At 47.1% G+C, this 23,121-nt stretch overlaps 1 protein-coding gene across 2 annotated transcripts; it reads left to right on the forward strand.

Annotated features, from left to right (window-relative positions):
• Nucleotides 1-12,457: 12,457 nt before the first annotated feature.
• On the forward strand, nucleotides 12,458-15,470 carry Adrb3 (adrenoceptor beta 3). 2 transcript variants are annotated; one of them, XM_070015950.1, is made up of 3 exons: nucleotides 12,458-13,720; nucleotides 14,694-14,761; nucleotides 14,930-15,470. In XM_070015950.1, exons 1-2 carry the CDS (start codon nucleotides 12,507-12,509, stop codon nucleotides 14,731-14,733), a joined length of 1,254 nt encoding a protein of 417 aa, XP_069872051.1. In that variant the 5' UTR covers nucleotides 12,458-12,506; the 3' UTR covers nucleotides 14,734-14,761; nucleotides 14,930-15,470. The 2 variants fall into 2 exon arrangements, with proteins under 2 accessions (XP_069872051.1, XP_069872050.1); XM_070015949.1 differs by having other exon boundaries at nucleotides 14,694-14,746.
• The last annotated feature ends 7,651 nt before the right edge of the window (nucleotides 15,471-23,121 follow it).

Raw genomic sequence — 23,121 nt, forward strand, 5'->3', positions numbered from 1 at the left:
CATTTACTTAAAGCATTTGCTTTAGGTGTAAATGAAAAGCCCTTAGAGCAGCCATCTCTTCTGTAAATGTAATCTCTAAAGACAGTACCCAGGCCCTGAGTTCAAGCCCCAGGACCCATGTGTTCCACAAGGCTGATTTTCTGGTGCCTCTTTTACCACCCCAGTTTCTTGTTAAATGACATCATTTTATTTTTTTCATGTCACAGGAATATTCCATGCATGCATGTACATATGTATTCCATGTATGTGTATATATGATATAAACTATGATAATATGCGTATTCATAATTTCTATATTCACCAGTTTTTGGGCACCTTGGTTTATTCAACAGTGTGGTTATTGGAAAGAAAGCTGCATGGATGTTCAGGAATCCCTAGGATCCTCATTCCTTCCCATGGGAAGTTGCACCAGCAAAAGACCACATGGAAAGGCTCTTTGTGGTCTTCTCAGGCTGATGAGCCCAGGTGGGAAGGCTGCCCTGGGAGAGATGCTGAGGGTTGAGGAACAGGTGAAGTGTAGATGAAGGATGTTGTTTGTGGAAGCTTTAGTACCTGGTGCCAATAGATCACCCCTGTAATCTTAGCTCCTCAAGAGGCTGAGATCTGAGAATCACTGTGAAGCCAGCCCAAGCAGGAAAGTTCAGAAGACTCTTACCTTCAATTAACCCCCAAAAAGCCAAAAGTGGAGTTGTGGCTTAGAACACCAGCCTTGAGTGAAAAAACTCAGGGGCAGTGCCCATGCCCCAAGTTCAAGTCCTAATACTGGCATCAAAAAAGGAGGAGGAGGAGGAGAAGAAGCTGCTTTATTTCATTTTATTTTTTATTTTTGTTGGTTATGGGGTTTGGAACTCTGGGCCTGGGCGCTGTCCCTGAGCTCTTCAGCTCAAGGCTAGCACTCTACCACTTGAGCCACAGCATCACTGCTGGCTTTTTCTGCTTATGTGGTGTTGAGGAATCAAACCCAGGGCCTTATGCATGCAAGGCAAGGACTCTACCACTGAGCCACCTTCCTAGCCCAAGAAGCTGCTTTAGTAATACAACAATAGAACCCAGAGGAAGTAGTAATTTTGACAGATTCAAAATGAGGGGCAAGGATCAAAACATAATGAGTTTCAAGTGTGCATTTGAATGCAATGGCGTGTGAATGGAGGAAGGTAGGTTATCTGGGGTTGAGGGTGATAATAATACCAATGGGCATCCCTTACAAGGGACTGGGCACAATATGCAGACAGACCAAGAAACTGAAAGAAGCCTTAGTGACCAAGATCTACACCTCTTTTTATGCCAGTCCTATGTCTGGGATGGTGTTTCCCTTTTCTATGGCTTTCTAAGACCTAACTGTTTACTGTCACCTCTAACTCTCTTCCGTGTAATTTCTGATAGCTCATCTGGAAGCAATTTCTCCTCTTGGAAGCCCATTATCAATGATGCTCCTCCATTTTGCCCTTGTCCTGTGGTAGTCACTTTCCTGAGTTTTCACCTCCTAGAATTGACTCTGTGAAGGCAGCTGCCACATTGAAATCTCTTAGTATCTCTGAACATCTGACCTGATATAAGGCACTTGGTTGTGTCCAATAAGAGCAGACAGATGAATGAATAATTGACACAGGAGGGTGGGCATCCTTCAGCCATTCCAAACAAACAAAAATGACTGCCAAGGAGTTTCCCTGGACAAACAACCCATATGATATGCTGGCTGGTCAGTGACTTGTTCCTTCCAAGCAAGTAAACAGGGCTTTGAGGGGTTTAATTGAGGCTGCTCTACCTTGTATGCTTTGACTTTCCCAGGCATACTGGAGACCTGTGTAGTTAGCTCTGTGTAGTTAGCACTACTGCTGAGACATGAGCAGTGAGAGATGCAGCCAAGTGTGCCGGTCCCTGACCTGGTTCAGCTTCTGCACAGCTCCTAGCAGCCATGGGCTTAGACAATTCGTTCCCAGCCCAACTGATGGAGGCTATAGTCTCCAGGAATTTATTATTATTATTATTATTATTATTATTATTATTGCCATTACTGGGGCTTGAACTCAGAGCCTGGGCACTGTCCCTGAGATTTTTTTGCCCAAGGGTAGTGTTTTACCACTTGTACTTTCAGCTTTTTGGTGGATAATTAGAGATAAGTGTCTCACTGACTTTCCTGTCTGGGTCCAGGATTTTTTTTTTTTAGTAGTATACATTGATTGCTTAACGAGGGTTTTCACTATGACATTTCCATACGTGAAAACAATGTATTCCAATTGATCACTCTACCAGTCCTCCTATCGCACTATCTCTTTTTAAGACAATTTTGACAATTTTCATATATGCAAATGAACTACAGTGACCACATTCATCCTCATTCACCTTCTTCCATAGCCTTCCCTACTGTTTCTGGTGCCCAACCCCCCACTCAAGCCTATTTTGCTTTCGTATCCTTCCTTCCTTCTTTCCTTCCTTCCTTCTTTCCTTCCTTCCTTCCGTCTTTCCTTCTTTCCTTCCTTCCTTCCTTCCTTCTTCCCTTTTTTCCTCTGGTATTGTTTTGCTGTATATTAATTGTACTTCTCTGGGCTTTTAATTTAATTTAGTTTATTTTTAGTGCTGGTACAGGCCTTGACCTCTCCATGCTTTTGCATGGGATGTGGGCTTGTATTTGCTAGTAGGTAGACTCAGACTTAGTATATTGCATGGACAGTTCTTTTTGTGGAGAAGGAAGGTATATATTTGAATTTCTTTGGAGTCTGTGTAGACCACTCAGGGTGTGTATGTAATGGTGTGTACTTCTATGCAGGTGTGTGTGTGTGTGTGTGTGTGTGTGTGTGTGTGTGTGTGTGTGTGTGTGTGTGTGTGTGTGTGCTCTGTGCTGGAATACTTGCCCTCTTCTCTGTGTGTCCTTGTAAATGAGAGAATGAGGCTTGTTCTGCCTCGCTGCTTGTGTTTGCAGTATGTATGGCCATCCTAAATGAATGTTAACATCTTTCCTTTGGTTTCCAAGAATAATGCCTCCTTCTTGTCTCAGACCTTAACCTTGACACCACATGAAAGATCCCAGCTGGTGACTGGCTCTTCTTTCTCTTACCTGAGAGGGAGATGAAGGAAAGCAGACAGCCCACTCTGCCCTGCCAGGATTCCACTCCTGAATGTTATTTTGTCTTGGTGCTGTTTATCACAAGAAGGAAAATAGTCCCATCCTGACTAGAAAACAAGGTGCTTTTTCTTCTTGATATTTAAACAAAAAATTGGGCACTGGTGGCTCACTCCCTCGATCTCAGCTACTCAAGGAGCTGAGATGTGAGAATCAAGATTCAAAGCCAACCCAAGAGTCCATGAGACTCTTATCTTCAATTAACCAGCAAAAAGCTTGAAATTAAGGTGTTGTTCAAATGGTAGAGCTCCAGCTTTGAGTGAAACAGCCAAGCAAGAGCATAATGCCTTGAGTTTAAGCCCAGTACTGGCACACACACATACACAAAATGACATTTTTCCCACCCATAGCTTCTTCAAAAACTAGAAAACACATCTCTATCCCTCTGCATAGCCTTTCCTTCCAGCATCTGCTCTTTTCTTCCCTTCCCTTCTCTTCCCTTCCCTTCTCTCTCTCTTTCTCTCTTTTTTGTATCTTTATTGGGGTTTGAACTCAGGGCATTGTGCTGTCACTCAGCTTTTGAGCTAAATAATCAGTCCTGGCTTTTTGTTTAATTGGAGATAATAGTCTCACAGTAGCCGGGCACTGGTGGCTCATGCCTATAATCCTAGCCACTCAGGAGGCTGAGATCTGAGGATTGTGGTTCAAAGCCAGCCCGGTCAAGAAAGGGTGTGAGACTCTTTTTTTTTTTTTTTTGTCGGTCGTGGGGCTTGAACTCTGGGCCTGGGCGCTGTCCCTCAGCTCTTCAGCTCAAGGCGAGCGCTCTACCACTTGAGCTACAGCGCCACTTCCGGTTTTCTGGTGGTTTATTGGAGATAGGAGTCTCACGGTCTCTCCTGCCCGGGCTGGCTTTGAACCGCGATCCTCAGATCTCAGCCTCCTGAGTAGCTAGGATTACAGGCGTGAGCCACCAGCGCCCGGCAAATGTATTTTATCCTTTTTTTTTTTTTTTTTTTTTTTTTTTGTCGGCCGTGGGGCTTGAACTCTGGGCCTGGGCGCTGTCCCTCAGCTCTTCAGCTCAAGGCAAGCGCTCTACCACTTGAGCCACAGCGCCACTTGGCTATGAGACTCTTATCTCCAATAAATCACTCAGAAAACTGGAAGTGGGGCTGTGGCTCAAGTGGTAGAGCACTAGCCTTGAGCTGAAGAGCTGAGGGATAGCGCCCAGACCCAAAGTTCAAGCCCTATGACTGAAGCCTAGGCTGGCTTCAAACTAAGATTCTCATATCTCAGCCTGATGAGTAGTCAGGATTATGAAACCTAGTGATGATTCATGCCAGTGCTTGGCTTCGATTTTATTTTTTAACTGGAGATTGAATCCAAGACCTGATAAAAACACTCTACAGCTGATACTGGGTCATGACACTCCACAGACTTGTTTCCTGAGGAGCTTTTTTTTTTGGGGGGGGAGGTCCAGTCGTAGGGCCTGAACTCTGGGCCTGGGTGCTGTCCCTCAGCTCTTCAGCTCAAGGTTAGCGCTCTACCACTTGAGCCACAGCGCCACTTCCGGCTTTTTTCTTTTTGCTTATGTGGTGCTGAGGAATCGAACCCAGGGCCTCATGCATGAGAGGCAAGCGCTCTACCACTGAGCCACCTTCCCAGCCCAATCCAGGCAGGCTCCTCACCTGCTCCTTTACTGGAGGGCTCTAATCAGAGGAGAGACCATCTTCATGTCCTTCCAGCACCAGTCGGCTCCCTCTCTTTCATTAGCATACTCTCCCATCCCTGGGGAGGAGGCAGGAAGGTAGGAGGAAGTGCTTGGGCACGTTCCCATTGAGCACCAGACAAGTTCCTGCCCTGTTAGAGCTTTCTTTCTAGGAGAGAGGAGGAAAAGGGCCCGAAGACCCAACCTGCCTTCTTCACTCCATCAGGGAAGTGACTGTAGAAACCAGTCAGCCTTATCCAGGGGGTGACTAGGAAGTGATGAGAGAAATGTAGGGTGAGTGGATACTAACTCTGCTTTGTTCTTCTGCTCCTTCTGCCACCTAGGAGGGGGTTTCTTCCTGGACAGAGGCCTAGATCTTTTTCTGGGCTTTTGGTGGGGTTTGCAACTCTTCTAAAACCCTGAAAGTATCTTATCTGATAGTTAGTCAAGGATTTAGTGATGGACTATTCAGGTACTACAACCGGTTTTCTCTTCCTGCTTCAGGAATAAACAATTTCCTGGTTTCTTTTTGCATTAATGACCAGGAACTAGAAGAGAAGGCATCAGGGATGAGGGGTAGTTGGTTGTAGCTCGGTGGGAGTGTGTGCTTAGAATGCTTGAGGCTTTGGGTTCTAAGGGCCTCAAAACAGCACAAAAACAAGCAAATAAAAAGAAAACATAGTTAGAAGACCTTATCTGTTTTCCCCTTTCTATCCCAGTGTAGGACTCTTGTTCTAGGCCAGCCCTTGAGCACCTGAGTGCTTGTTAGAAATACTTTATGAGCCGGGCGCTGGTGGCTCACGCCTGTAATCCTAGCTACTCAGGAGGCTGAGATCTGAGGATCGCGGTTCAAAGCCAGCCCGGGCAGGAGAGACCGTGAGACTCCTATCTCCAATAAACCAACAGAAAACCAGAAGTGGCGCTGTAGCTCAAGTGGTAGAGCGCTCGCTGAAGAGCTGAGGGACAGCGCCCAGGCCCAGAGTTCAAGCCCCACGGCCGACAAAAAAAAAAAAAAAAAAAAAAAAAGAAATACTTTATGATTGTGAACAAGCCTCAGTTTCCCTGGAGATTCACTGTGTTAATTCTGCAGAATGATGGTGTTGAAGGCAATCTAACTCTCATGATTTGCTACTTTCTCCCTAACCTCTTGGACTAATTATGACCCCCCCAAATCCACCAAACCACTTCTGAAGGCCACAAATACACATATTTTTAAAACACACATGGAAATGGATGGTTACTGAAGGCTATAGAGAAGAGAGGCAGGCTAAAGCAGTGGAAAAACATCCATCTAGTATATATTTCCTCCCAAGTAAGAAAGATACATTGTGAGTGGTAGGATACAGCCACCTTTTTAGGGCTGGGGGTATAACTCAGTGGTAGAGTACATGCTAGGTTCAGTTCTCAGCACTAACACACACACACACACACACACACACACACACACACACACACACACACACACACACACTACCAATTTGCATCTCTCATATGTAATCTTACAATAGGCCATAATCCTATACTCTCCTGAGATTCTTCCTGCTGTATCACCAAAACACACACACACACACACACATACATGTGCCAGCCATTATGTTCAGAGGATTACAAGTTACAACCTACCAGGGAGAGAGATTACTTCCTTGCTAACAAAACTTCTTTCCATCAAACAGCTGCTACCTCCTCTGGCTCTGCCAATCACATATTCTAAATCATGATTGCTACTCTATCAGACAGAGATCCTCTATTTCTGGAGCCCCCAACACATAAATAACAATCTGAAGGTGTGACCTCTGAAGACTCAGAGCGCACATGTACTGCCTGCTTCCAAGGGCACAGGACAAGGGTCATGTGAGACTAAGAGCCTGGGCAATACTCCTTCTGGCACTGTATGTGTCTGCCCAGAGTTGGATGACCTCTACAGACCAGGCAGCAGTAATTCCCCATGGAGCAGCTATTAGGATGACTTCCCAGAGCAACAGGCTCTAACCAACCTCCTGTTGGCCACCAGAAATGATGGTGGGAGTGTAAATGGGTACATGCCAGGGGAGTGAAATTTGGCAATAGCTCCCAAATTTGCAAATGCATATGCCTTAGTCATAGTGATTCTATTTATAGAAGCATATCCTACAGATAGACTTACACAGATTTGAGATGCCGTGTGGACCAGTGGCTCATTGCAATACCAGCTTCTAGTAAAGATGGGAAGTTAACTGTGGCATCAGTAGATGTTTGCTTTCATACGCTGTGGTGTGTCCACACAACAGAAGACTAAAAATGGGACTCGTTTGAGTGTTCAACAAGGCTCACAGCTAATTAGTTAAGGTAAAATAAGTAAGGTACAAAGCCTGGTGCCACTGGTTCATGCCTGTAATCCTAGCTACTCAGGAGGCTGAGACCTCAGGATCCAGATTTGAAGCCAGCTTGGGCAGGAAAGTCTGTGAGATTCGTATCTCTAATTAATCACAGAAAAAAAAAAAACAGAAATGGTATTGTAGTAATGGTAGAGTACTAGTCTCGAGCAAAAGGAGCTTAGGGACAGCACCCAGGCCCAGAGTTCAAGGCCCATGACTGGCAAAAAAAAAGAAAGGAAGAAAGAAAGGAAGAAAGAAAGATAGAAAGAGAAAGAAAGGAAGAAAGAGAAAGAAAAAGAGAGAGAAAGGAAGTAGAGAATAATGTATCTTTGTGTGGAAAAAAAACCCTCACAAAATGCATATTTGTATTGATTTGTATGTATATAAAATATTATTGGAGCCAGGAGCCAGTGGCTCACACCTGTAACCCTAGCTATTCTGAAAGCTGAGATCTGAGGATTGTAGTTTGAGATAAGCCAGGCAGGAAAGTCCATCAGACTTTTACTTCCAAGTAACCATCAAAAATACCCAGAAGTGGAGCTGTGGCTCAAAGTGGTAGAGCTCTAGCCTTGAGCGAAAGAGCTCAAGGACAGCACCCAGGCCTTGACCACCACCACCAACAACACAAACACAAAACAACAACAAAGAACAATTCCACAAACCAAAGTGGCAAAGACAGAGCTTTGTAGGATGAGAGCTACAGGGGAGCGGAGCAGTAGGGCAAGGAGGGGGAGGAGGGAAGAGCTGGAACAAAGGAAGGACATGTGTTTCCATATTCTTTTGCTTTCTTTTTTTCTTTTGCCGATCCTCTGGCTTAAATTTAGGACCTGGGCTCTGTCTGAGAAATTTCTATCCCCCTCTCCCATCCAAAACTAGTGCTCTACCACTTGAGCCACAGCTCCACTTCTGGTTTTTTTTCAGTGGTTAATTGGAGATAAGAGTTTGGTTCATCTCTTCTCAGGTGTCCCTTGCTTATTGGACTGACCATTCCTCAAACTCAGGGATGCTCTTGCAGTTTGAGCAATCAATATCTTTCTTTCTTTCTTTCTTTCTTTCTTTCTTTCTTTCTTTCTTTCTTTCTTTCTTTCTTTCTTTCTTTTTCTTTCTTTCTTTCTTTTTCTTCCTTCCTTCCTTCCTTCCTTTTTCTTTCTTCTGTTTCTTTCTCTCTCTCTCTTCCTCTTGCTCTCTCTGTGCTTGAACTCAGGACCTGGGTACAGTCCCTGAGTTGTTTTGTACAAGGCTGGCAATCTACCACTTGGGCCACAGCTCCACGTCTGGCTTTTTGGTTAATTGGAGATCTGAGTCATGAGATCATGTTCTGGCTGGTTTCAAATTATGATGGTCAGATCTCAGACTCCAGGATTATAGGTGTAAGCCACTGGAGCCAACCTCATTGTTTCTTTTCCTTTTGGGGGGTCTTGGGGCCTGGGTGCTATCCCTGAACTCTTTCATTAAAGGCTAGCGCTCTACCACTTTGAGCCACAGCACACTTCTGGTTTTCTGGTGGTTACTTTGACTTTCCTGCCAGGCTGGCTTCAAACTGCGATCCTCAGATCTCAGCGTCCTAGTAGCTAGGATTACAGGCATGACCAGTGCCAGGCTCCATTGTTTCTTTTTTTGGTGTAAACATTTTTTTACACTTTCTTTGAGTAACAAGATCTTCCCAGAAAGCAGTGACATCCTTAATTTACTTGACTTATGAAGTCCTCTTCTCTTTCTCCAGAAAAGTTTTCCAGAATAGTTTGATTTGTTTTAAAGATTGCTTTTTGAGAATCTTATGACACCCCTTTGAGATACCTGGCAACACTCTGGGGTGTTGCGAAACCCAGCTTAGGAGTGATGGACTCCCAAGCTGATCAGCAAGAAGCTTTGGCCAAGTGGGGCCTTCATCACCCTGGCATGATTGGGACCTAGCCAGGGAGGGGCGGGGCCACTGCCTCCTCACCTCCACCCTCTGGGCCTTTCCCTGGATCCAGGGCCTGTATGGGGTCCTTTATGGGCATGGAAAACATTCACTTGAGATCCCGCTACAAACCCTGCTCATGGGTGAGCTGCTGGGTCCCTGGGAGCCCAGCTGGTCCTTCTTCCTCAGGGATAATTTTAGGTTTTCTCTGGTCCCCTCCAACCTTCCTGACTCCTGACCCCTGGCTCAGCCTCCCAGAGGGATTGCTTAGACCAGTGACTATACAGGGTGTCTTTGAAATACTGAGCAGTTCAGAAGAACAGCCCGGGCATGGCCCGGGAGGCATTTTCCATGATCATTTTGTTCTCCTTTTGTCCCATTGTTCCAAGGGAGGAAGCGAGACAGCTCAAGGATGAGGTCTTGTTAGACCTGACAAATTCATAAAGGAATGAAATCTTTCTACCTCTCAACTTGAAAACTGGGGCTTATTTTCCAGCCTTTCCTCCCCACGCCCAGTTTTAGAGAAACTGACTTAGAGATTGGAAGACAGGGCTGGCAGAACTAGGAGAGGGAGAAGTTCTGGGAATCAGGTGAGAGAAACTTCTGCTAGGTCTGTGGTGTGAGGGATTTTAGAGGCATTAAAGTACTGGGCCATATGACATCTATAATCCTAGCTACTCAGGAGGCTGAGATCTGAGGATCTTGGTTCAAACCTAGTCTTGGCAAGAAGGTCTGAGAAAAGTCTGTGAGACTCTTATCTCCAATTAACTGCCAAAAAAGGCAGAAGTAGAGCTGTGGCTCAATTGGTAGAGTGCTAGCCTTGAGTACAAGAGCTCAGGGGCAGGCCCTGAGTTCAGCCCCAGTACTAACGCCTGTCTGCCAGCCCGTGCACATTCTCTCTCTCTCTCTCTCTCTCTCTCTCTCTCTCTCTCTCTCTCTCTCTCACACACACACACACATGTACACACACACACGTACACACACACACACACACACACACACACACACACACACACACACACACAAATAGCACATAGTAAATAAAACACCAGGCCTGCCTTTCCAGACATAATGAGTGAGTTCTTCAGCCCAATGTCTTCTAGTTTTCAAAAGGTCATGAATAAAATCTTCAAGGAAGTGGTGTGAACACTTTACGATGGAGGAGAGGAGGGATGAAAGAATCATGGATAGCTAGCTGGGTGTGATTCTGGACAAACTTCAACCACAAACCCATTTGTTTTTTCAGTGCTAGGTTGAAGTCAGGGCCTCAGGCATGTTGAACACACTCCACCACTGAGTTACATCCCAGCCTTCATTTATCCACCCCCCTCTCCTTTGATATGTTTGTGTGGTACTAGAGATTGAATTGGAACATTCAACATGACAGAAAAGTACTCTATCACCAAGCTATGTCCCAAGTTAAAGAAGAAAAAGAAAAAAGGAAAAGGAAAAGAGCCAGGTTTTGGTGGGTTATGCCTGTAAGCCCAGTTACTCAGGACACTGAGATCTAAGGATCAAGGTTTGAAGCCAGCCTGAAAACCTCCAATTAATCACCAAAAAGCCAAAGTGGAGATTTACTCAAGTTGTAGAGCAACAGTCTTTCAGCTCAAGGCTCTGAGTTTAAACCTCAATACTGAAAAACAACAACAACAACAATAAAAACATTTTGGACCAGGGTATTGCCACGTAGCCCAGGCTGGGATCAAAACTGAACTCTTCCTGCCTTCGTTTCCCGAGAGCTAGGAATATAAGTCTGCACTACTTTGCCCATCTCTTCTTTCTCTTCCTCCTCCTCCTCCTCCTCTTCCTCCTCTTCCTCTTCCTCCTGCTCCTCCTCCTCCTCCTCTTTCTCCTCCTCTTCCTCTTCTTCTTCTTCTTCCTCCTCCTCCCTCTTTTCCTCCTCTTCCTCCTCCTCATCTTCCTCTTTCCCCTCCTCCTTCTTCTTTGTCCTGTACTGGGATTAGAATTTACAAATTTACAATTTTGCACTAGGTGATGCTCTACCTCTTGAGACATACCCCTGGCCTGTATTTATCAATTTTTTTTGTCAGTTGTGGGACCTGAACTCTGGGCCTGGGTGCTGTCCCTCAGTTCTTCAGCTCAAGGCTAGCACTCTACCACTTGAGCCACAGTGCCACTTCTGGCTTTTTCTGCTTATGTGGTGCTTAGATTGAATGCCTCATGCATTCAAGGCAAGTACTCTACCACTGAGCCACCTTCCCAGCCCCTATAGAATGTCTTTTATGATGGTAGAATTTAATGGGGCCTACCAAAAGTTTTTATGTGTGCAAGGTGTGTAGAGGAGGAGATAGAGATTAAAAAAAAAACCTGTCAGCATCTGATGCTGAATAATTTGAAATGCAAGTGAAAAAGGGCAGGTATAGGAAATGTGAAATAGAATCATTTCCCCAGTAGCTGGAAGGAAAAAGAGAAGAACAGAAAACTGAATGGAACACAGGGCAAATGGAACATAAAAAGGAAAAGGATACAAATCTCATTATCTGAATCCTTGGGAGAGGAGAGGATATTGGCTGCCCTATATTGTTTAATTTTGAAAGCCTTAGAGGGGCGTTGTAAGTAAGTCTGGATGTGACGGTTCTGAGGCAGGAACATTCAAAGTTGAAGATCAGCATAAACCATATATTGAGACCTTGTCTCAAACCAACAAATAAATGTAAAACTAAATCATGTGGCAGGTGCAATGATTACTTTTAATCCCACTCTGGAGGCTGAGGTGGGGAGAACTGAGGTTTGAGGCCAGCCTGGGCAAGAAAGTTTACCTGGAGGGCTGTTCAAATGGTTGAGTGACAATCCAGTAAGCAATCCAACAAGCTAGCTAGAGCATTGAAATAAAATAAAAATAAAATAAAAACACATCCATGGGATCCTATTGCGACAAAAAGCAAACTCTTATTTCATAAACAAAACCAAGTAAAAAGGGCTGGAGGCTGGCTCAAGTGGTAGAGCTCTAGCCTAAACAAAAGGCCCTGTGTTCAAATCCCAGTGTCACCAATATATATTTTAAAAAATAAAGTCGTTGACAGGGGACCTGGAGTAGAGGAGAGGCTAATACAGGTCTTTCTGCTTGCCTTGGGAAGGTCCTGTCCTGATCTGGTAAAGCCTGGAGGTGGGAAGAGTCTCCCATCCCCTTCCCCTGCCCAGCTCCAGGGAGACCTAGGCGGGAAGGAGCTGTGGAGCTCCTGGCCATGGTGGGGTGGACTGATCGCGGCAGGGCGTCCCTCTCCACCCTCCAATACCCTCCAGAGGTCTCTCTGCTGGACACTATTGGCCGCTGCCCCTTTAAACGCCGCCACTCCTCCCCAAGATCAGTGGCTTCCAGGAGTAGGGGCTGAGGTGGGGGGGGGGGGAGCTGAGCCGGTAGGGAAGATGGCCCAGACAGGGGGAGTCGCTCTCACATCCTGCTGTCCCCTCTCCTGAGCCAGGAGACCCGGGGGCCCCTCCTGCCCCATTCCCGACGCGGGGATGGCTGCGTGGCCTTACAGGAATGGCTCTCTGGTCTGGTGGCCAGGCGCTCCCACGCCCGATCCCGCCGACACGAGTGGGCTGCCAGGGGTACCGTGGGCGGCGGCACTAGCCGGGGCGCTGCTGGCGCTAGCCACGGTGGGAGGCAACCTGCTGGTCATCGTGGCCATCGCCCGGACGCCGAGACTCCAGACCATGACCAACGTGTTCGTGACTTCGCTGGCCGCAGCCGACTTGGTGGTGGGACTCCTGGTTGTGCCTCCAGGGGCTACTTTGGCACTGACTGGCCACTGGCCCTTGGGCGCGACGGGTTGCGAGCTGTGGACCTCGGTGGATGTGCTGTGCGTAACCGCCAGCATCGAAACCCTCTGCGCCCTGGCGGTGGACCGCTACCTGGCCGTCACCAACCCGCTGCGCTACGGCGCCCTGGTTACCAAACGCCGCGCCCGGGCGGCCGTGGTCCTGGTGTGGATCGTGTCGGCCGCGGTGTCGTTCGCGCCCATCATGAGCCAGTGGTGGCGCGTGGGAGCCGACGCCGAGGCGCAGCGATGCCATTCCAACCCGGGCTGCTGTTCCTTCGCCTCCAACATGCCCTACGCGCTGCTCTCCTCCTCCGTGTCCTTCTACCTGCCGCTGCTCGTCATGCTCTTCGTCTACGCGCGGGTCTTCATCGTGGCTAAGCGTCAGTTGCGCCTGCTGCGCCGGGAGCGGGGCCGCTTCCCTCCCGAGGAATCCCGGTCCGCCCCGTCCTCCCCGCGCTCCGCGTCCGCCTCGCCGCGCTCACCGTCCCCCGCGGCGGCGGCGGCGGCGTACGCCTCGCCCGAAGCCGGGCGCCCCGGCTCGCGGCGGCCCGCGCGCCTCCTGCCGCTCCGCGAGCACCGCGCCCTGCGCACCTTGGGTCTCATCATGGGCACCTTCACTCTCTGCTGGCTGCCCTTCTTCCTCGCCAACGTGCTGCGCGCCCTCGTGGGGCCCGCTGTCGTGCCGAACCCAGTGTTCCTGGCTCTGAACTGGCTGGGCTACGCCAACTCTGCCTTCAATCCGCTCATCTACTGCCGCAGCCCGGACTTCCGCAACGCGTTTCGCCGACTCCTGTGCCGCGGCCGGCCGGACGAGCCCAGCGCCGCTGCCGCTTCCCCTGGCCGAGGCCCATCGGGCGCCCCTGCCGCCCTGGCCAGCCCGGCCCAGGCCAGGCAATGCCCGCCGCTCAACAGGTAGGTAACCCAGGCTGAAGGGACTGAGTTAGGAAGCGTTTGGTGTCTCCGTGGTGTGTGTGTGTGTGTGTGTGTGTGTGTGTGTGTGTGTGTGTGTGTGTGTGTGTGTGTGTGTGTGTGTGTGTGTGTGTGTGTGTGTGTGTGTGCCTGCCGGTCCTGGGGCTTGAACTCAGGGCCTGACCACTGTCTTTTTTGCCCAAGGCTAATGCTTTGCCACTTGAGCCACAGCTCCACTTCCGGCATATTTAGTGATTATTTGGGGATAATAGTCTCAGAGAGCTGGGAAGGTGGCTCAGTGGTAGAGCGTTTGCATGCCTGAGGCCCTGGGTTCGATTCCTCAGCACCACATAAGCAAAAACAAAAAAGCCGGAAGTGGCACTGTGGTTCAAGTGGTAGAGCGCTAACCTTGAGCTGAAGAGCTGAGAGACAGCACCCAGGCCCAGAGTTCAGGACCCAGGACTGGACCCCCCCCCCCAAAAAAAAAAAATAGTCTCAGAGACTTTCCTGTCCAGGCCGGCTTTGAACTGTGACCGTCAAGAGCTTCATCCCTGAGAAGCTAGGATTTCAGAATTTCAGGTCGGGGCAGCGGCATCAGACTCAGTGTCTCCATTTTTGAGCTCAGGATATAGTGGATGGTGGGGAGGGGTGGGGGGGTGGGGGGGGTGGGGGGGTGGGGGGGGTGGGGGGGTGGGGGGTTGGGGGGTGGGGGGGGATATGAAGAAACAGGGAGTGGGACTTTTCCTGGATGGGGCCACTACTGTTGAGATGGCGGAAGGCAGGTGTGCTGTTCTTCACCCTAGGACTCATGGCACCGTGGGACATTGCTTTGGCTTCTAGATTCCCTGGTGGGTCTAGTTTTTGCTTTTCTAGCTAAGTTCTTCTTCTGCCAATGTGGCTGTCTAGCCATCACTATACCTGGTTGGGTCTTGGACTGAGAGCAGCTGCCTGGCCTCAGTTCTGCTTTTTCTCATAGGTTTGATGGCTATGGAGGTGAGAACCTACTGCCAGTGTGAAGGACCACAGGCGGTGAGCAAACAACTCGTGAGTGGGAATTTGTCCCCGACCCTGAGAGCCAGGGTGGAGCGAGAGTGGGATTCTTGTGGCTGGGTAGTCACTCATTGTTTTTGTGTGATGATGCCTTCTAGGGTCTCTCATTCTTCTCCAGTGCCTGGGGTTCCCACCCTAACACTTATTATCTCTGTTTTGTAGGCCTTTCTGGGGGAATTTCCAAGGCCTAAAGGACAAGAAAGAACTCCATGAATGCAGAACCTTTGGCAGGTCTCTACTCTGTGATCTGAATGAGCCATAGGGAAGCCCCAGTTGTGAAACTGCTCTCCAGAACAGGCTGGATCTCTGCATGCAAGTGGATTTTTACCACCCTCTCTCTTTTTTTACCTGAGAAGTTTTGGAAAACCCTGAACTTTACTACCTCAGCAGCTTGGGAGTCACCCGGATGGCCCCCAGTTCAGTCTTGTGGCTTTGGCAAGGGGGTGTTCCCAAAGCACATGTGTGCTGGGGGAGGGAAGAGCACCCAGCTCTCTGCACCCAGCTCCCTTCCTCCTGCTGCTCAGACCCATGAATGAACAGCTGCACTTTCTCTAAACTCTGTAGCCCAGGCTCTGGCCTGGAGAGACAGGAGGCTAGAAAAGACAAGGTTTGGGTTTGTCCCTAACTCCTTCACTGCAGCTGTCCTAGTACCAGCATTTCACCTCAGACCCAGAACAGCTTTGATCTACCTCACAGCAGTATCAGGAGGATGCTTCAGGGTTGGGGGGGGGGGAGTACGGTGGGATTCTACAGGGCTAGGAGGAAGGGGATCCATTGGAAATTATCCCTTCCATTTAAAATCCAATTAATAAATATTACTGAAGGCAGTTTGTCCTTTGCCTTCTTTTTCTCTCCCTTTGTTTTCTTTGCATAATCTATTTGCTCCTTCCTTTTAACTCAGAGCTGGCCGTTGACAGAGGCAGTAAATCAGGACTAATCCCTGTCCCTTTCCATCTAATCCTCATCAAACAAAAACTGAAGTCTGTTTGGGTGAAGGGGACTGTTGAGCCTTTGATCCCCCCTCCTTCCTATCCTGTCTGAAACTCTTGGAATCTACTTGCAAGTGAGTTGCAAAGTGCATAGGAGCCACAGGATTTGTTGTGTGCTGGCCTAGGGCCTAAGCCATTTTTCATTTCTCCTGCTATAAGCTAACAGAGGATTCTTAAGGTCTCATCACTGTCAGGAACCAGTACTTTCTGTGTGTATGTGGAGGCACAGAGTATTGTTTGTGTTGGGCAAATTTCTTGGATTATACGTATCTCCATAATCTCTGTTGGGATGCAGAAATCTGTTCTCCTCTTGAAGAAAAACTGGAATTAGAGATCTGAGTTTGTAGAAACTTTTCTAATGTGTGTGTGTGTGTGTGTGTGTGTGTGTGTGTGTGTGTGTGTGTGTGTGTGTGTGTGTGCATAAGTACACTGCGCACATATGCTTACAAGAAACTGGGGCTTGAACTCAGAACCTTTTGCTGTTGCTTGTCTTTTTCACTCAAAGCTGATGCTCTACCACTTGAACTACAACTCCACTTTTGGCTTTTTATGCATTAGTTGGAGATAAGAGTCTTTCAGATTTGTCTGCCCAGACTGCAGTTCTCAGAGCTGAACCTCTTGTGTAGTTAGAGTTACAGGCATGAGCCGCTGGTGCCTGGCTTATCTGAATTTTTACATAGCTTATCTGACACGTTTCCTTTGGAAACATAAAAGTTCTGTGGCAATCACTGGATCATTTTGTGGGTTCTTATGTAAATTTCATGAAGGAGGACCATGGTCCTTGCTGATTCAAGTCCAGGGGCCCTAATTTTCAAACCTCAATTGGCCCTCAGGATACGCTCAGAGCATTTCCACATAAGGGTGTTCCCAGTGGATTGGACCTGGCTGTACTTCTTCTTCCTCCCTTCCCCCCTGGAGCCCAGGTTGTATTTCTCAGGATGTTTGCATACCAAAGATAACTTTCTCCTTCCAACCCAGGGCAGTGTGAGGTCTCTGGTGTCTGCATGTGGAGGGTTCCTTGGCAAGAGCTCCACATTTGAACTACGGTTTAGTGGACAAGGAAGTCTTCCTGAGCCTGGGAATAAATCAGAGAGCCTTCTCTCACCATCTCTGGATATCTTTTCAACATCTTAAAGGAAAGTTGGTCCAGTCAGTCCTAGGAGGGGATAAGATGATTTTGGATGGGGGAGGATTTGGTTTTTAGAATTATCCTTGAAGAGTGATTGCCTGAGTCCTGTTTGACACAGCCCTGTGTGCCAACTGTCAGCCTCCTTTGGAATGTTTAGGCTTGAACGGGGCTGTGAATTCCATCTGCAGATTGTCACCAGTGCACCTGACAGCTGCAAGAGGCAGCCCCTCTGCTCATTTCTCTAGCAATGTGTAGCTGGGTGTCAAGTCAGAGGAGATTTACATCCTTGGAGGGGCAGCAGGCTGCTTTTGCCAGCTGGAGGTGGAGTACTTGAACTGTAGAAGACAAATAGCCATGCTCTGATTCCAGAGATGTGAAGACTTGCAGACATATAAGAACCAAAGAGCCCTGGAGCCTCTGGCTCTCCCAGAGTCTGTAAGCAGGAGCTGGGAATGGAGCAGATATGACAGGAAAAGGAAAAGGGGGTTGAGTTGGAGAAAGCATGAAGAACATCTCCAGAGCTGTTGATTAGCTATGCTGGAAAGGAACAGGCAAAATCAGGGTAAGGGTGAATTGGTAGCAAATGCTCCCAGGTCTCTCTCGTGGCAGGTGCTTCTAGAGGATGGTGGCAAGTATATGCTGTGGTTCTCCTGGTCAATCACTGGGCTGTAATTCCACGTTAGCTTCATCCCTCAGCACTTATGAAGTAGATCAGCTTTTCCTTGTAGAAAACAATGCTTTTTCTCTTCTCCAGCCTTTAGGAGGGGAGTAAGGGTGACAGGGATGGTGGGCCTTCTAAAACTTGGGATGATGGGCTTTCTAAAACTCTGTAAAGCCTTGGACCTGGGCTTATGGCAAGGCATAAGTGATGCCAGGCGCCCCCTGATGGCGATGTGGGTATAACAGGGGTGAGCTTCTCAATGCTGGTCTGTTAGCTAGACGAAGCCTGCTTCAGTTTTCATAAGACCTCAACTATCAGTGTTGGAAAAGAGCATAGAATGAACTAATTCAATCCATTGATAAAAATGGATGAATAACTGGGTGCCATTGGTTCACACCTGTAATCGTAGTTACTCAGGAGGCTGAGATCTGAGGATCAAGGCTAGTCCAGGCAAGAAAGTCTCTGAGACTTATCTCCAATTATCCACCAGAAAATTGGAAGTGGCGCTGTGGCTCAAGTAGTAGAGCACTAGCCTTGAGCTGAAGAGCTGAGGGACAGTGCGCGCAGGCCCAGAGTTCAAGCCCTATGACAGACAAAAAAAATAAAATAAATAAAATAAAAGGATGAATAGCCAGGTGTCAGTGGCTCATGCCTGTAATCCTAAGCGTTCAGGAGGTTGACATCTGAAGATCATGGTTCAAAACCAGCCTTGGCAGGAAAGTCTCTGAGACTCTTATCTCTTAACAAACCACCAAAAAGCCAGAAGTGTAGCTGTGGCTCAAATGGTAGAGCTCAGGGACATCACTCAGGCTTTGAGTTCAAGCCCTAGGACTGTCTCGCGCACACACACACACACACACACAAACACACAAACACACACACACACACACACAGATGAATAATAAGTTCTGGAAGGATGAGTTGGATAGACAGATTTCTTGTATTCAGTTAAAGGCAGCAGCTCTGAGGCAATATATAAACAGTCCAGACTTCTTCATAGGTGAAAAAACAAGAAAGGGAGAGAGGAAGGAAATGACCATTGATGGAACAACTATTCTATGCCAAACACTGTAAGAGGTACTCTGCAAATGCTATTTACTTCATAATGACAACAAATTGAAATTGAGCTTTTGAGAATTGAACAGCAAAGCCAGTGTGGATTCTGACCAATGTGCACTTTATTTCCTTTACTGCTAACCATTTGGGTGACACCAATAAGTTACTTTGACTTTTCTTGTTTAAATTTTTTTTTTAAGAAAAGGTCTCACTGTGTAGTCAGGACTGGCCTGGAACTCTCCATTCTCCTGCCTTCAATTCCTGAGTACTGGGAGTACAGGTATGTGTCAACATGCCTTGCTGTTTTTTACCCTCTCATACCATTTGCTTGCCTTAAAGCAAATTCAGATCTGCCTGCTGTGCTGCAGGGCATACAAACTAGTTTTTTCTTTGTATGTTTGTTTTGTTGTTTTGTTTTGCTAGTCCTGGGGCTTAAACTCAGGGCCTGGTTACTGTCCCTGGACCTCTTTGTGCTCAAGGTTAGCGTTGTACCACTTGAGCCACAGTGCTACTTCCAGCTTTTTCTGAGTAGTTTATTGGAGACAAGAGTCTCATGGACTTTCCTGCCTGGGCTGGCTGTGAATTGTGATCCTCAGATCTCAGACTCTTAAGTAGCTAGGATTATAGGTGTGAGCCACAATTGCTTGGCTTCAAACTAGTTTCGAGGACTAAATAAGATCCTGTATGTGAAAGAATAGTATGTAAAGGGGCTCTCTAATGTGAAATGATGGAATTAGAGTTTAGATCTAGCCAGGTATCTGTGGCTTACACCTATAATCCTAGCTATTTAGGAAGCTGAGATCTGAGGATCACAGTTTAAAGCCAGCTTGGGTAGGAAAGTTCGTGAGTCTTTTATTTCCAGGTAACTACCAAAAAGCCAGAAGTAGACTGGTGACTTAATAAGTGGAAGAGTAACAAGCTTCAGTGAATGAGCTAAGGGATAGTGTCCTGACCCTGAATTCAAGTCCTAGTTATAGGGATACCCCCCAAATATGTAAAATATAACATGTCATATATATTTATGTATAATAGAATAATTTGGTGTGTGTGTGTGTGTGTGTGTGTGTGTGTGTGTGTGTGTGTGTGTGTGTGTGTGTGTGTGTGTGTGTGAAGTCTGGATGAGTCTTAGGCCTTCTGGTTTTGGTTCCTGCTTAGAGTAGCAGCTTGGATCTTGGACTCACTTCTCTCATCACTATGGACTTGTTCTGCCTGTTTTCTCTTGTGAGGGATAACACTATCATGAACTAATTGTACGGGTAGAGCCTCCATTTTGGGCTCTATTTCCTTGTTCAGACTCTGGTCTGACCCATATTCTGAATCTGGTCTTGGTTGGATTGCCTATGATTGTCAAGGCAATCATAGTAAGATAGATGTACCTTATCTATCTTACAGTAAAATAGATGTTGGGGAGGGGTAGAAGGCTTAGAGAGCACAGAGGATGTGTTTCTAACATCTAGGGTTCATGAAATCAGGCCCTAAGGGACCAGAAAGGAAAAAGAAGATGGACATGTATGTAAGGGTCACTGCAACAAGTTACTCCAACTGGATGATGTAAAATGGTAGCTCTGAAGACTACATGTCCAAACTCAAGGCATTGGCAAGGCCATGCTCTCTCCAAAAGTTCTCCTCCTTGTTTCTCTGCCTTCTGGTGCTGGCAGCGATGGGTCAGCTTGTAGATATATCTGTCCAACTTTGGTCTTTGGGCTTCTTTGAGAACTCTATGTCCAAGAACTCTAAGAACATCAGTTGCTGGTTTAGGGCTCAGCCTAATGCAGTGTGATCTCATGTTAATTTGATTACACCAACAAAGGCCCCCTTTCTAAATAAGGACACATTAGCTGATTCTGGGGGTCCAAACAGAGGCATGTGGAAGGGACAATGGTACTCCAGTCCGTCCGTTCTGCGCTCATCATATTCCTGTTGCTTCACACTTACATTATGTGTGTAAGAGAGAGAAATAGAGAGAGACTGAGAGACAGAGAGAAAGAGACATAGACAGAGCATGAGCTGGTACTGGGACTTGAATTCAGGTCCTTGTACTCTCTCTTGGCTTTTTTTTAGCTCAAGTCGGAACTCTATCACCTAAGCCACAGTTCTACTTCTGGCTTTTTGCTAGTGAATTAGAGATGAGTCTCATGAACTTTTCCCCCAACTTTTCTCAAATTTTGGTCCTCAGAGCTCAGTTTTAGTGAAGATTTATTTTAGCATCACAAGAAAGAAGGAAGAAATTGAAAAAGAAGCATTTCCTGTTCCGTGCCCAGGAAACGGGACTAAGGACTCCTCCCTGTGGTATTTATTCTTTCTGAGCTAGGAGAATACATGCTGTCTAATAACTCTCAATCCTTAGACAATGCCTAACCCACACAGTGTGTGTATGTGTATGTGTGGGTTTTTTTTTTTAATTGGTTGGTCGTGGGTCTTGAACTCTGGGCCTGGGTGATGTTCCTCAGCTCTTCAGCTCAAGTCTAGGGCTCTACCACTTGAGCCACAGCACCACTTCCGGTTTTCTGAGTGGTTTATTGGAGATAAGAGTCTCACGGACGTTCCTGCCCAGGCTGGCATTGAACCTCGATCTTCAGATCTCAGCCTCCTGAGTAGCTAGGATTACAGGCATGAGCCATTGGCGCTTAGCTTATTCAGCTTATATGTGTGTGTGTGTGTGTGTGTGTGTGTGTGTGTGTGTGTGTGTACCAGTAGTGGGACTTGAACTCAGAGCCTCATACTCTTGATTGACTTTTTTGCTCGAGGCTGGCACTCTGCCACTTGAGCCATACTTCCACTTGCAGCTGTTTGTTGGTTAATAGTAGGTAAGAGTCTCAGTGACTTTTTTGCCTGGGGTCCTTTCAAATAGCTATCCTCAGATCTCAGCCTCCTGAGTAGCTAGGATTACAGATGTGAGCCACTGGCACCTGGCTTCAGACCCACCCTGTGAAGGCTCTTTTTTAACTTATCACTATCCAAAAGGATAAAAGGAATGCTATCCACTCCTAGATTTCTGCTTATGGGTCTTTGTTCCCTCCTCCGGGTTTGAGGAGCCACTGGCAAAGCTAGATTTTGTGTTTGTTGTCGCCTGTGGACGGAAGTAGTTATCCATCCTACATTCTTCCTTCCATAATGGAAAGCCAAAGCTTTGGCTGAGAACATGGCCTCCTAGCTGGAAACATTTGCAGTCTCAGACGTGACTAGGTGACAGAGCTCTAATGAACAGATCTGCACTAAAGGGAAAAGGCATATCCTCCTTGCCCCTTTCTCACTTTTGTACTGAATACAAGTGTGATGGTGAGAACTGAAGTGGCCACTTTGGGTCATAAGATGGCAACCATGTGTTTGTTAGAGATGACAGAAGAAACAGATAGAAGGAGCCTGGATGCCCAGCTGTGTGGAGCCCTCATTTCAGCCGTGGGCTGCTTATACTTAAGACCTTATACAATAGAAAAACTTCTCTCCTGTTTAAGTCTTATTCATTTATTTATAATAGCTGACCCAAATAAATATAGCAATAAATGGTAAAGTAGGCTGTATTAGTGATGGGTTTATAGGCTATACCTCCTTTAGACTTGGCTATCTCTTGGGCTCTGTGAATTGTGTTACTGTAGCCATAAAACCACTGTGCTCTCATAGCTGAGGGAGCCTCTGATCTATGACATCTCCCCCTGACCTGGTATTTGTAGCATGTGAGTTCTTGTTGCACTGAGACCACCAGATCCATCTCTTTGACAGTGATAATTCTTATGGTGAGAATGGCCAATGCATGCATTAGTTTCCCAAGCTTACCAAAACAGATAGCCATGACCTTACCAGGCTTTGGGGAAATGATCATCCAGGAATGTTAAATTCCAGACTAGCCAGGGCTAGTCTGAAATAATACAAAGGTATTCCCTCACAGCTCTGGAGGCCAGGTGTCTGAGATGAAGGGGTCACCAGGACTGATTCCTTTCTCTTCTCTGCTTCTTGCCTTGCTTTTGAGGACTCCAGATCCCTTGGCATGGCTGGGCTTAGAGATATCACTCCATTCTCTCCTTCCATCTTTACATGACTCTTCCAGCCAGGTCCTTATGTGTCTTCTTCATTGTCTCTTATAAAGATGCCTGTCATTGGCTTTGAGGCTCATTTTAATCTATAATGATCTCATCTTAATTACATCTGTCAAGGGCTTTCTTCTGTCTAAGGTTAGATTCTGAAGTTCCATGTGAACATATCTTCTTTTTTTTAGGCGGTGGAAGCACCATCCAATGCACATCATGGAGAGACCACTCTGAGCCCTTTGAGGGGTTTTGCTTGTTTGTTTTTTGTGTCAGTCCTGGGGCTTCAACTCAGGACCTGGGTGCTGTCTTTGAGCAATCTTTGCTCAAGGTTAGTGCTTTATCACGTTGAGCCACAGCACAATGACTGATTTTCTGGTAATTTATTGGAGATAAGAGTCTCATGGACTTGCCTGCCTGGGCTGGCTTTGAACCACGATCCTCAGATCTCAGTCTCCTGAGTAGCTAGGATTACAGGCGTGAGCCACCAGCACCAT

Source organism: Dipodomys merriami, unplaced genomic scaffold (genome assembly GCF_024711535.1).
Source record: "Dipodomys merriami isolate MVZ:Mamm:240054 unplaced genomic scaffold, mDipMer1.0.p SCAF_12, whole genome shotgun sequence".
NCBI lineage: Eukaryota > Metazoa > Chordata > Mammalia > Rodentia > Heteromyidae > Dipodomys > Dipodomys merriami.

Bases quoted from the DNA above. Each gene is read 5' to 3' on its own strand.
- Adrb3 (XM_070015950.1), top strand. From the start codon at position 12,507: ATGGCTGCGTGGCCTTACAGGAATGGCTCTCTGGTCTGGTGGCCAGGC. The intron at 13,721-14,693 runs GTAGGTAACCCA...TTTTTCTCATAG, and splicing joins CAATGCCCGCCGCTCAACAG to GTTTGATGGCTATGGAGGTG.